Source organism: Puma concolor, chromosome B1 (assembly GCF_028749965.1).
Source record: "Puma concolor isolate L17-30 chromosome B1, mPumCon1.1.hap2, whole genome shotgun sequence".
Classification (NCBI taxonomy): domain Eukaryota; kingdom Metazoa; phylum Chordata; class Mammalia; order Carnivora; family Felidae; genus Puma; species Puma concolor.
The window spans coordinates 134678665-134692594 of NC_141670.1; the positions used below are offsets into that span (position 1 = coordinate 134678665).

Here is a 13930-nt window from a genome sequence, read left to right on the forward strand (position 1 = left end):
CTTGTGTTGTAGAAACTGAAAATGAAGATACTTTCTTTCTAGGGTCCCTTTACTAGCACATAAGCATTTAGTGTAGGATCTGACAATTTTATGCATCTATCATGGACTTTGAATTGAGAACTTCATTGTGATACAGTGAAGCAGGGCTCATGGAGAATGGTCTCTGGCAGCAGTGACAGCTGGAATCAGTAGTACCAGTATTATTAGCAGCATCTAGAGTCATTGCCAGTGATATCAGCAATACAAGCCAGTGTCTAGTGCCTTGTGGCAATCAGTGGCTTCCAGGCTGAATGAGTTCTTCACATTAAGCCATGCTTGCTAAAGAGCTCAGTATAAGCTTCCTTTTTTGGACATCAGTATTGCTAGTTTCTCCAACATACCATGGCATTTCTTTTTACAAAATCTTCAATAGTAATCTTCGGTCTGAAAATACACATATATTTTATATATATATACATATATATACATATAAATTTTTAATGGGAATCTTTAGGGAAAGTAAGAATGAATTCTCCACTAATGTGACTCTCAAAATAACAGGTTTAGGGAAACAAGCCATTAGAAAGTGACTTTCTCAGTCACTTTCTTAGGTTCTTTACATGCTGAGAGAAACTAGAGAATATAGCATTTCTTTGCTCATTTTTCAAGCAGATAAGACCATATTCATATATTCATGAATGCTCACTGCTTAAAATTTTCAGTCATCATTGAACGGAAATGGAATCAGACTCTGCTATTTCTTGGATTTTGGAGTAGGATACTTAACTTAGCTTTTCTGTGTTTCATCTGCTCCTATTTGTTATATATATATTTTTAAAGTGAGTAGAGAAATTATAATATCGATGTCAAAGATGTTTTTGATATGTATATCATATATGAAAACCTAGCTCTAGGCAGGTACTCACTAATGAGCCTGTTCTCCTTAATCTGGCATTCAGAGACCTTCATGTTGGATCCCAGCTCACCTTTCCAGCAATCTCTTATCTTATCACTTCCCCTTTCTCCTTCTCTCTTCCCAATGCTTTGGTAACACTAGATATTTTTGTCATACATTAACATGCCATGAACAATTTTGTACATCTACTCTTTTGTTCCCTGTGCTTGGAATGTGCTTGTCCCCTGTTTTCTTAGTCACTCCCCAAAGTTTACCTCAGTTGTCCCAAAACTTCTTAAACTCTCTAAAGAGGTTAATTACTTCCTCGCATGTACACCCTTGGAAATTTAATTAGAACCAGTTAATTAATCCATTGAGCTAGAGAACTCAAATACAAGTATGTGGATGGGCTTGCATCAGAACTCCTGGGATCCTTTTAAAAACAGAATTCTGGGTTTCACTTTAGACCTACTAAATTAAAATCTCAGGAGATAGGATTAGAGAATATTCTAATATTCTCAGCTTTGACATTGTAAGGGAATTGAGCTTATGGAAGGATGGGGAGGGTCAGACTGAAGGTTAGAAAATCTTCCTGATTCTCTTAATAAATTTGTAGGGGAATTCTGATGTATTCCAATGGACACATTTGAAAAGTAAAAGTGCTGATGTACAGTAGTTTCTTTCAAATAATTAAAAAATAAAAGAAATATGTTTCCCTGTAGATTCCAGAGTTTACACAAATAACAGTCTGGGATACCAGCAAGAACTAATGTTAAACCCAAACATTATGAACTTTTGGCATGGCCTTAAGCAATGTTGAGAGCTTGCTTCATTTTCTTTTTTCCTTATCTCTAACAGGTATATTTAATAAAATATAAGCAACACATAAAGTAATTTTATCAAAATTCTACCTAAATTATAAATAAAATTTTCATGAAATAATTTAGGAAAATCATTTATTTTAATGGAAGAAAGGAAAGTACTCTTTAATGTTTTAAAGGAAGAGTTGTTTAATACAGATGTTTCCTAATAATTAATATCACTATAAAATAAGCACACATTTCTTCTAGATATTATTGTCTTTATTACAAAACATATTTTATGTTGAGGTAACATTTCAAAAGATATTTGGCAAAAATCAATTGAATTCTATGTACACAATTTCGCTATGTGCAACATATGTAAAAGACTCAGAGAACAGTTTTCCAGCATTGCACATAGACTGACTTTAGGGAAAAAATAAAGCTAAAAGTTATCTATCTATTCAAAGAGGGATCTCTTTCTACTATTTCCCACCCAGCCTTCCATATCATATCACCAGTTGTGAGTGAGGCAGTGTTCATGGGAATTCCGCAAAAAGCATCAAAACAAAGTTTTGTTTATCCAAAATACCTCCTGTGCTGTAATTTGAAAGTGTTTTCACAAACTAAATATTTCATCATATAGGATTCACTGTTGCTTATCCCAAGGATAAACAGAATTCTCTTGTCTTCAATGGAGAAATCTTATGCAGTGCTCCAACTCTAGTGTCCTATTTTGAAGCCCTCCCTGATTATCCAAGGCAGTTAGTCCCATGTTCTGTGCTTCCATGTATTTTGATCATGCCTCTTACAGCACTCACCACATTGCATTGTTATAATTCTTGTTTCCCTCATATGTATCCCTCTTTAGCTTTTGAACTTTATTTATCCCTCTATAAGCTCCTCAGGAGCAAGAAACAAGCCTTAAGCTTCATTATATCCCAGCACCTAGCACAGTACCTGGTACGTAATAGAACCTCAATAACTGTTATGTTAATGAGTTAGTAACTATTTCAGTTGTGAAGCTGTACATCTTTCCTTGCTTCCAGTCTCATTGAGTGTGTTCTGGTATCATTTGACAGTATTTAAACCCCTATAAATTGGTGACACTCTAGAAACAAATATAATATCCAGCATTTCCTTTCAGAAAGAAATGGCCTCTGGTTGTCCTTCTGATAAAAACATCAATAAATTATAGTTATAATGATTTCCCTATTCCCCAACCCCCAAGACTCCTGTATGTGAGAGCCACTTCTTAGGAAAGCTAGTGATGCTGATGCTAATAGCCATCTTGGCAGTCATTGTCATCTTGATCCCAAATGGGTTTGTTGTGATAAGCATCAACTGTTAATTTTCTGCTTTCTATCTCAGTGTTTTTTGACTGACCATCTTCCTCACTGCTTGATTTGCTCTCAGTAGAGTTGCTGTCTTCTTCTGATTTGCTGCTGCCCTGAGAATCACTGACCTCATCTTCTTCAGACTGGCTGTCCTGCTCGGACTGGCTTTCTTTACTCTCGCTCTCTGCTGAGGCACTGTGAGACTGGAGGCCTTCCTGGCTAGAACTGTTCTCGTCCTCAGTGGACTCTGGGCTTTCCTTGGATTCACTGTCATTGAGGCTTTCATTGGATTCACTGTCAGCTTGCTCCTCTCTTGATTCACTTTCTGAACTAGAGGGATTGTTCAAGCTGTTCTCTTCACTGGAGTCACTATCTTCCTGATCTTCTGAGTAACTGGTGGTATTATCTGGGTTGTCACCCCTGGACTCACTCACTACATCTTCCTGAGATTCACTACTATTTTCTTGAGATGGCAGATCAACCTCTTGACTAGATTCACTGCTGGGGTCTTGTACATTTTGACTGTCTTCTTGAGACTGATTCTCCTCACTGTCTTCTAGAGATTCACTTTTGCTGTTTTCCCTGGATTGGCTGAGGCCAACATCTTTGGAATTGGTGTTTTCTGTGGAGTCACTCTTGACATCTTCCATTATGTTGCTATCATCAAGGTCACCTATGTCATCCTCCTCAGAAATGCGGGACTTTCTAAAAATTTTCCTCCTTGGATACTCCATTGATTGGCTGTCAACTGAATCCTGAGTGCTTGCTTGCTCATCGCTCTTTCCTTTTGATTCGACACTAGCACTGCTCATTCTGAGGTTGCCTTTCTCACTCCTGATAGTGTCTGGATCATCGTTCTGCATTTCCTCATCATCAAACTCAGAGCCATCCCCATGGCTACTATCCCCTTCACTGCCACCTCCCACCCAGTGTTCCTCACTCTCACTATCTTGAGCAAAGCCACCTCCCTCAGACCTGCTCTTCACCTCATTCTCACTGTCAAGGTCCCTGCTGTCACTGGTAGTATCTTGGGCACTGTCTTCCCCTCGCGGTGCACTGTCTTCCCTGGATTGTGTGATGTCAGCCGAGTCTTCATTACTTTTGAGTCTGGAGTTTCCTTCTTGTGTCTCTTCAGGTCCTGGCCCATTGTCATCATCACCAAAAGTGTCATCTCCACTGTCATCTTCATCATCATCTTTATCATCTCCTTCTTTTCCTCCATTCCTAGAGAGGCCACCAGCTGGTCTATGCACATGTTGATGATCATCAAGGCCCTCCTCTGATTCAACACTGTCACTAGGGTCTTCATTGGCCTGGAGTTTGGGGTTAACAAACATGTCAGTACTCCAGGAGCTGATACAGAGGGTATTATCTAGGCTCTTCCTACTTTCTTCTTCTTATGTCCCTCCTTCTAGCCCATGATCAGTTTTACTGCTCAATAACATCTCTACCAGAGGTTAAAGAGGAAGGAAGAGGAGTTGAAACTCAAGTCATTCCATTTTATATAGACACAGTTCACTCAATGCTGTAGAAATTTTCTAAAAAACCTTTATAGAAATCACATTTATGAAACTCAAATCATATTGTAAGTCTGATCCCGGGAAGAAACTCTCAGAATTTTTTTTGTACATTAAAGAGATGGTTTGTAATACTCATTAAATTGTTTGGTTTAAAACAGAGTTTTAAAAAATATTGGGTGATTTTTAAAAGACCCAAATATTTTTTTCTCAACTCTGGGGGGAAAAATGTACTAGGGCAGTATAATGAAACCTTTAGCTAAAATGATAGTAAAATATTATAGTAAGATATACATCTCACCCAAACCGTATTTATACTTCACCCACACAGGCAGAGTTGCCCGTAGAAGGCTTAGCTAAAAGACTGCAACTAGTGAGACCACCAGGGAAGCTTATTCTAAGTGTGAGCTCAGAGAGATTATCCCCATAAGTCGAACAATTGTATGCTCTACACAGACAAGGAAAGATAGTGAGTCTTCATTCATTATGCTCTAGAAAAATCTGTTCTCTCTACCATACCCCATAGCAGAGCATCCTTGCCAATTTTGTTTTTTTATTTTTCCACCTGCCCCTACTGATCAATGTCTGACTTTCCATTTGGGAGTACAATATGATGATATGTCTTCCCATTGCTAGATTTACACTGGTGTGCTGGAACTAAGCCATCTTTTTAGTTCCCATAATTCAATGGCACATATTGCACACTTCTCAAACTGGGACTATTACTTTCATTTGAGAGCTCAGAGAATATGGAGGCAATAAATCACATCTCCAGAAAACGGCCCCAATTCTATGCCTGTAAATTTCTAGACTGTTGCTTTGACAAACCTTTAGTAAATAATGGTAAAAAAAAAAAAAAAAAAAACCAAATAATTCATCCTCTAACTGGTTGAAGGTAGAGTGCAACATGGGTCAAAGCTTCAGGGAGAAACCTGGTTCCTGGAATCTCTGGAGCCCCACAGGTTTGAGTTTAGTCAAAATAATAGAAGAGCCAAAAAAGTAATGACATTTAGTCTTAGAAAAATGAAAAAAAAAAAAAGTGTGCACGCAAGAGAAAGAAAGCCAGCTTTTTATTAAAGGGATATAATTATAAACTAAGTCAGCTTTTCTCATTCCAGAATCACCATTGAGACTGTTCAGACAAGTCATTACTAAAGAAGCTGTTTTATTAAACTTTCTTCAGGGATTTCCTATTCTCTCCTCCAACAAGATACTTAACATGGAGGAGGTCTCTAGACCCAGCAAGTTCTTCATGTGAGCCAGAAGGCTTTCTCTGCCTGATCTGAACTACTCCAATTATAAAAGCAACATTTTAGAGTGATAAATGAACAATTACTTGTCTATCATGGTTTATGACCATTTGTGTGTGTGTGTGTGTGTATGTGTGTGTGTGTGTGTGTGTGTGTTTGTATGTGTATTCTTTTTAACTATGAGCCACAATATCTACATTCTGGCCCCAGTGATATATATGGAATGATCATCTGAATTCTCCCACTCATTTTTCTTTTCTTATTTTCTGGGACTATTTAGCTAGCATAACCAAAGGTTAGAAAATATTACATTTAGAATTGTTGCCAGGTAATTTAATCTAACATCATTTCCTTCAACTCCTAAGTAGTCTGAAAAGTTAAGAAAGGTCTGTTTAATTACCTGTTCCTCTGAGCTAACTTTACTTTCTTCAGATGACTCACTGCTCTCCTAAAAGGAAAAAGAAGTTGTTTATTTTTCCTGTTAGTAATTCCCAAGGAAAGAAAAATATATGATATACATCAGTTGCTTGCGGTTTGGATTTACTGCTGTCCAAATGGCCTAAGGTGATGAGAAGAGTGTTAAAGTAAATTTACTTTATGAGATGTTTATGACCAAAAAAATGAACAAGATAGTTACCAAGGGTGGTGTTGGTGTCTGAGCCAAATGACCCTGTAAAAAAAGGAAGAAAAACAAGTTACTCCTTCACAGATGGACCATGTCTTGCAAATATTTAAAGTCATTTTAAGGGATTTTTTTTTCAGTTTCTTGTCATATATTTTACATTTACATGAGGTATGACATTTTATGGTGAAATGGCAAAAAAAAAAAAAAAAAAAAGTGAATGTGAGGTGACCCAATGGCCTGGAAAAGATCTTGTGGGAAGGTTTTTGTGTTTCTGATACTTCACTTAGAGAAAAAATATACTTTCTTTGAAGCTGTTTGTTCATACAACCTGGATGAAATGTAACATAGGAAAGAAAAACAGCATTGAAGCTTAGAACCTAGATATAAGTCTCAATTAGCTCCTTGGTTTTGGTTTTATCCCTGAAAACAAACTGTCTGATGTTAGTGCTGAAATTCACATATTCCAGGAAACCCCTAGGTCTTGGGTAAACTGCAATGTTTGGTCACTCTGTGAATTTGAGCAATTCCCTTCACCTGTCCAATGTCAATTTCTTATTTATAAATTAAGGATATTAGCAACAACTGTGCATACTCCACAGACTTGCTGTGAGGATGAAATTGGAAACATCTTGAGAATTTTTCAGTATGATATAAAGAAACAATGCATTTTGAGAACATCACTTCATAAAATTCAGTAGTAGATAAAACTGAATTGAGAAAGCCACTAAACATTTCTTGAATCACATAAGATCACCTCCATGAGGAAAAAAAAGAAAAAAAAAAAAAAAACAACCAAAAACCTAAGTCTGAAACTTAATCAGGGCATAGTTCTGATTTATTTCACCTTTTTTAATCCTGGTGCCTTCTCCTCATCTACACTCCCCCTTTCCCTCAAGCACAGCAAAATCCTCAAATCCCTCCTGGTTCCAAGCTGCTAAGTGATGGTTATGAGCTGCAGAGTACAGCACTGGAGCTGCTATCAACATGTCTTTAACAAGCCTCTCAGCTATGCTAGGCAGGGGTATCTCCCCAGAGGAAGGAGATATAATCACTCTAAGTCTTTGCCCTGTGACTCTGCAGGCAGGCACAATGGCAGGCTCTCAGAGATAACTCTGTCAGTTATCATTTGGAATTAAGGGATGAAAGGGAGCAAGACATTGGTATTTTTCTCATGCCAAATGTTTGCGGTACTCTAGAGTGTTTGGTTGAATAAGAGGGAGGATCTGCAGTGGCTACTTTTCAATTAACCAGCAGAAAGACATCTCTGATGAAAGTTCATATAAGAAATCCTGCAATGTCTATTCTAATCTCAGGCAGGGGCAGGACCCCATCTCAAGCCTCTGACATTATCTGGCCACCACTAATAGTGTTGTGCCCAAGCTGCATCATGTGCAAGAGCCAGCAGGAAACAAGGTTATGAGCAAAACACTCTGACTTAGCATAAAATTTTAAGCATTATTTGTAGTTTCAATCTTGAGAACCTACTGGCCTTCTAGACTTGGCCCCTTCCTGAGAGGGATATAACACCCTGATAGAGAATGTGGGTTCTGGAGCCAGGGTGACCTGGGTTTAAAGTCTGGCTCTAACACTTACTAACAGTGTAGCCTAGACAGACTAGGTTACTCCCTGTGTCTCAGTGTTTTCATGTAAAGCACAGAACAGCCTGGCAATGGTTCTTGAGCCATTCAGAGTCAACACGCAATCAACATTTAGGTGTTATTCCAGAGACTCTGGTATCCTCTCATTCTTCTTTCTCTTCTCACTTTCTAAGACTTGACCTCTTGCCTTCCAGACAACTCCTGGTAAAACAGATCTCTCGTCCTAATCCTTTAAGAGCAGTCTTTTTTTTTTTTTTTTTTGGAGAGAGCATGAGCAGGGGAGGGAGGGGGAGAGAGAGAATCTTGAGCAGGCTGCATGCCCAGTGCAGAGCATGACATGGGGCTCAGTCTATCAACGGTGAGATCATGACCTGAGCTGAAATCAAGGGTCAGACGCTTAACCAGCTGAGCCAGCTGGCACTCCAAAGAGCAGCCTTGGTTCACTGTCATCCATCCCCTTCTGCTACTGCATACATCCGTTATGAAAATAAAGCTAAATGGAAAAAATGCCTCCTTACCAAATTATACTATTAAGTTGAAGTCGAAGCATTATATGAACTAATTTTTTTCATATGAACTAGAAATTATAGCCCTATATCTTAGATTAAGGTATTCATTAAATCATTAGCAGTTTCAACATTTGCAGTGGAGCCAATTTGGTTATACTATTATATTAAATTAAAAATATTTTTTAATCTTATTTCTACTCACCGTCCATTCTTCAGAGCTCTCAGATTCAGTATTATGATACCTGGCTACCTGGAAAATTTAGTATACATGGTTAGCCCACAGAGAAATTTCCAAGGCAGTAGCTATGGACACTTAGGAGCAGTGATAGTCAAATTTTAGCATGAATCAGAATCACCTAGATGCCATGTTAAACCAAAAATTGCCACATCCTTAGAGAGTACAGCTCAGTAGGTCTGAGGCAGGACCTGAGAATTTATATTTCTAACAAAATCCTACTTGATGCTGCTGCTGCTCAGAGGATGACACTTTGAGAACCATTGATGATGAAGAAAAATGAGAATCCTAGATATGTGAATAAACAGCATAAGGAATAATTCAGATGATATTTTAAAGAAAACAGCTTCCTAAGAAACTACTGTTTTCATCTAGAGCCAGCCATCTGGCTTATAGCCAATGCAAATTGTGGAATCTTAGGTATAAATGGCCTTTTTTCATATATCTCTGCCATGATACTTACTGGGAGAGCACAGGACAACCCCCAAAGGAACAAAAGCAGGATGCTGGTCTTCATAGCCGGCAGTGGCAACTCTGCCTGTGATGAAGGACAGAAGATGTTTTTCTTAATGCTAAAGAAATATAGCTTTAACTTTTTGACATTTTCTTCCTATTGAAAAGCACAACTCATCCAAATGTCCATCAACTGATGAATAGATAAATAAAAAGTACTGTATCTATACAATGGAATATTATTCACCCATAAAAAGGAATGAAGTACTGATACATGCTACAAAGCAGAGGAACCTTGAAAACATTATACTGAGTGAAAGAAGCCAGGCACAATATTGTATGATTCCTTTTGTATGAACTGTCCCAAATTGGCAAATCTATAGAGATAGAAAGGATGTGTTTGCCCAGGACTAGAGGAGAGTTTGAGAGTGATAGGTTAAGGAATGAATTTTGGAGGTGATGAAAATGTTCTAAAACTGATTTTGCTGAAGGTTGTACAGCTCTATGCAATGGCTAAAAGTTAATGAACTGTACACTTCAAGTGTGTAAAGTATATATTGAATTATATCTCAGTAAACCGGTTAAAAAGAAACCTCACTTCTAAGAGACAAATTGGAAATACTTCAGTGAGAAGGTCTATAAATGCTTCTTCCCTAACACACAAAATAGGACAAATAGAGGAACAAGTAAAGAAAGAGGAATCGAGAAATTTCTGATCAATTCACATTTATGATAATTATGCACATTATTGTGGCACAGCAACCTGGCAAATATACACCTAAACCAAAATGTACTGATAACCATCGATAGGTCATCAGCATTTGTCTATATACACACATATATACATGCACACATTGCTTCTCAGTCACATTTATAACTTCGAAATAATATTGAGACAACATAGATTGTTTTTGCCTTTTGTCTTCCTGATCTGCAGAGGTTTACTATGGCAGCTTACATAGTACAGCTCCAGAAAGCTCTTAATATCTACTGTGCTACAATTGGTCATATATTATACATAGATTATACTAAATTCTTTCATTTAAATGACTAAATTCAGTCATTTGCATTACTGAAGGATCTCAGGAAGATTAGAGCTTTGGGATGTACTTGTGAATTATGCTGAGAGAAACATGCCAAATCAAACTGTATTTTCCTGAAGGGTGGCTTCATTTCACACCTCAAGAGCTGGTGGTTTGGAAAACAACTTGTTCTGTATCTAAAAATAGATGTACTACATGCTAATGCAAAAGGTTATTGAAATGATCTAAAGGAAAAATAATTTGCCCGGCACTTGTTAGCCTTGTAGTTGCCCTAATAAATTAGTCAGATGGATTTCCATACATTTTGTACAAAATCCTGCAAGTTTATTTCAGACTTCACTTTTGTTTTTAAGATACTCTGAATGATTTTAATCTCCGATCTAAGAAATAAGAATACATTGCTGACTAATGTCTGGATATGCTGAATAATGTCTGTAACATTGAGCTCTAGAAGTCCTCTAATCTTATTTTTTAATTTATTCAAGAAAACAGTAGAAATCCGAAGGAAACTGAGAATGTTGCTCATTTCTACTTTCAGCTCAAATGGTCCAATAGATTCTCCCATTTTATATCATGAGCATTATCTCACTTCAACATAGTTGTTCTTCATTTGTGTTATTTTCTTTATTCTAATTCAGCATAGTTCATATTAGTCTTTGTGTTTTGATATTTTTAGTTCTTTTTCAAATCCTCTACCTAAAATTAACAGAAAAACATATGAAAATGCTCAACTCCATCGAAAACAAACCTAATTCAAAAAGATATTACTTCTGAAGGAAACCGGAATATCTTGCATCCCCAAATATGCTTCCTTGACATAAAAATTATTTTGAGCTAAAGGCCTTTGGGAAACAGCAAATGCAAGAAAGATTCTCTGATCCTCCTTTATCTTCCTGAAAGCAAGAAACTCCCATGTGAAAGTTGGCTTCACTATACCAAGAGGAAGGAAGACATTCTCATCCTGAGAGAAGAAAGGTTAAGGCTGAGAGAAATCTGTACAAACCTTGTTAAACTAATCCTGTCTTCCTAATCACTTCCCTGTAATTTACATCCCAGCCCAAAGCCCCTTGTCTTGTCAGTTCTTTACAGGTGTATTGTTCCTTTATCTAAAAGGTAGAAAAGCCTTCTGTGATCACTCCTTCAGGTCTTCATTCTCTTATGAAGGCTCTCATGGAGATGTAAAAATGTTAATGAAACATGTTTGCTTTTCTCCAGCTAATCTGATTTATGTCAGTTTAATTCTTAAACCCAGCTGGAGACCCTACAAGAGTACAGGAAAATTTTTCCTCCACTCTATTTCCCCTTAGTTCCCACAATCAAAGTTTTTTTGTTTTTTGATTTGTTTTGTTTTTTTAAGTTCATAGTTTCATTTTTTAAGGAACATTTCCCTTAAATGTGATATTCTCAAAATAACTACATGCTAATGGTTTTGGTGTCACAGGTCGAATGAAAATTAGATTGTTCACCATTTTAATTTTCAAAGTGAAATTTGAGTAGGGTGATAATCTCTGATATTCTTCTGAAAGCTAGCAATATTCCAGACTTGATAAAGGCCAATAGAGTTCTCCTCTTGTTTTTGTTTTGTTTTGTTGATTCTCTTTTATCTAAATAGGAAAAAAAACTTAAGGGATGCCCTAAACTAATGAATGTTGTGTATTTTTGCAAAGAAAGTATGTGTTTCCAGTGTTCAAGTTTCTTAGGGATAGAATATTATGAAACATAAGAAAGATGCAGTAACTTGCTTGTGCTTCTAGAAATACCATTTAGCACCCTGACCTAAAGCAATAATTTCCTGAACAAAAATAAAAGACAGCCTGGGGTCCTGTAAGAGCTGAAGTTGCCTCTCATAGAATATATAGTCTGCCATCAAGCATTAAAAGAAGTCAGATCTTTAACCCTAATTTAGGCTTTCAATTAGTGTTTTTATTTTTTATTTTATTTTTTTAAGTTTATTTATTTATTTTGAGAGAGAAAGCACAAGTGGGGGAGGGGAAGAGAAAGAGAAGGAGAGAGAGAGAATCCCAACCAGGCTCTGCACTGTCAGCATGGAGCCTGACATGGGGCTTGAACTCACAGACCATGAGATCATGACCTGAGCCAAAGTCAAGAGCTGGACGTTTAACTGACTGAGCCACCCAGGTGCCCCTCATTATTACTTTTTTAAAATAAAATGGAATTTGGCCAGGATATGATTATATCAGGATTTCAGAGAACCAAACAAATAAGGCAATAAAAATATCAAATCCTTCCAATTATATTTGTCTTGAGGTCAATTACAATCCCACATCATATGCCTTCAACCACAATAAAATAACTCCAAGGTGCCCTAAAATTCAAATTCAAATTTGGAAGGTGTCTAAGCATTTGAGGCACATTGGTCCACATTACCATTTTGGGGTAGGTAAGTGGACTAATGCCCTTAGAAAACTGTTCACACATTTTAACCAACCAACCACATCAAAGTAGGATAGTGCATTTGGCCCTCAGGTAAACAGAAAGTATGGTTCACTAGAAGCTATTGCTCCTAAAGAAAAGACAGGTTGCTTGAAGTACTGCTATTACATGTGGGATTTTCTAGATGTAACAGAGAATGCATTGCCTGACCACAATTCCCATTTTCTATTATGGAAGACAGACACTTCTGATATAGATGAAGTGGAATAAATGCAGTAAATAAAAATACACATGGATTGGAATATATATTTCTTAAGTCTTCTACGCTAGAAAATGTTTTTAAAAGATAGTTATACTCAACATTTTATTGCATTCTGTTTGCAAGGCATCATGCTAACACAAATACCTAAGTAGACAATACAAAAGCATTGTAATTATCACATCCTTGGTTTATTTCAGTAGTCTTAGCATCTTCTTTCAGTTACTCAGTTCATAATGAATATTATTGGATACTATCTAGATGAATAGCATTAAATGATTTTAATTTAAAAGACTATATTTTGGAAGTCCTGCTAGTCTACTTTAGATTCTTTCATAATGTTTTGTAGGCCATGAACGTCATTATATCCATAAAACCTAAATGTAAAATTTTGTTTTGCTAATTAAAGCTAATCTTCAAAATGACTCTCCATAGGCCTCCTGAATGCAGAGGTCTAATTAGAGTAATATAGAGAACATCTGGTTCTATTGACTTAACATGTCACTTGAATATCATTATTTGCTGTGGCATAAACATCAGGCACAAAACTGGGAATCATTTTAACCCAAGGCTCAGCTCTCCCCATCTTTCTTCTGAATGGCATAATGCCTCTCAACATGTATACATGTTTAACATTTTCCAAACATAGCAGAAGTCATTTTAAAATTTTTCAAAAATGAAAATTTCTTACCCTCTTCAGTTCACAAAGACTTTTCCCCAAAAGTCTCAACAATGAGTCTGAAGTTCTCACAGAGGAAATCTATGCCCAGTGAAGCCACTCTTGTGTTGATGTTCTGATGTTCACTTCTCTGATGGTGCAGGAATTTAAACTCTGCTTCAGCTTTTCATAGCCAATCAACCTCAGGCAGGGGGTGACTGACATCACAAGGTGTCACCGGGACTCCAATACACCCACACTTCCTCCAACTTGCAGAGGCAGATTTTCCCTAAAAAGCTCTTGTGGTTCCCAAATGACTAGACTAGTTTCCATTAAATTGAAGATCTTCCTAAAGCTTTATTTTGATTTCTAAATATA

At 37.0% G+C, this 13930-nt stretch overlaps 2 protein-coding genes across 8 annotated transcripts in view; one reads left to right on the forward strand and one right to left on the reverse strand.

The window, feature by feature from the left end:
• LOC147581892 (uncharacterized) overlaps nt 1-13930 on the forward strand; it is a 262965-nt gene that overhangs the window by 143542 nt on the left and 105493 nt on the right. The window lies entirely within an intron of this gene.
• DMP1 (dentin matrix acidic phosphoprotein 1) lies at nt 1873-13718 on the reverse strand. Its single transcript, XM_086704615.1, has 6 exons — nt 13586-13718; nt 9209-9283; nt 8713-8760; nt 6416-6448; nt 6179-6226; nt 1873-4324 (listed from the first exon to the last, which is right to left on the reverse strand). The coding sequence occupies exons 2-6, from the start codon at nt 9260-9262 to the stop codon at nt 2954-2956; spliced, it is 1554 nt and encodes a 517-aa protein (XP_086560741.1). The 5' UTR covers nt 9263-9283; nt 13586-13718; the 3' UTR covers nt 1873-2953.

Coding starts and splice junctions, on each gene's coding strand:
- DMP1 (XM_086704615.1), bottom strand. CDS start 9,262: ATGAAGACCAGCATCCTGCTTTTGTTCCTTTGGGGGTTGTCCTGTGCT. Junction 8,761..9,208: donor GGTTGTCCTGTGCTCTCCCA/GTAAGTATCATG, acceptor TAAATTTTCCAG/GTAGCCAGGTATCATAATAC. Junction 6,449..8,712: donor AGAGCTCTGAAGAATGGACG/GTGAGTAGAAAT, acceptor CTTTTTTTACAG/GGTCATTTGGCTCAGACACC.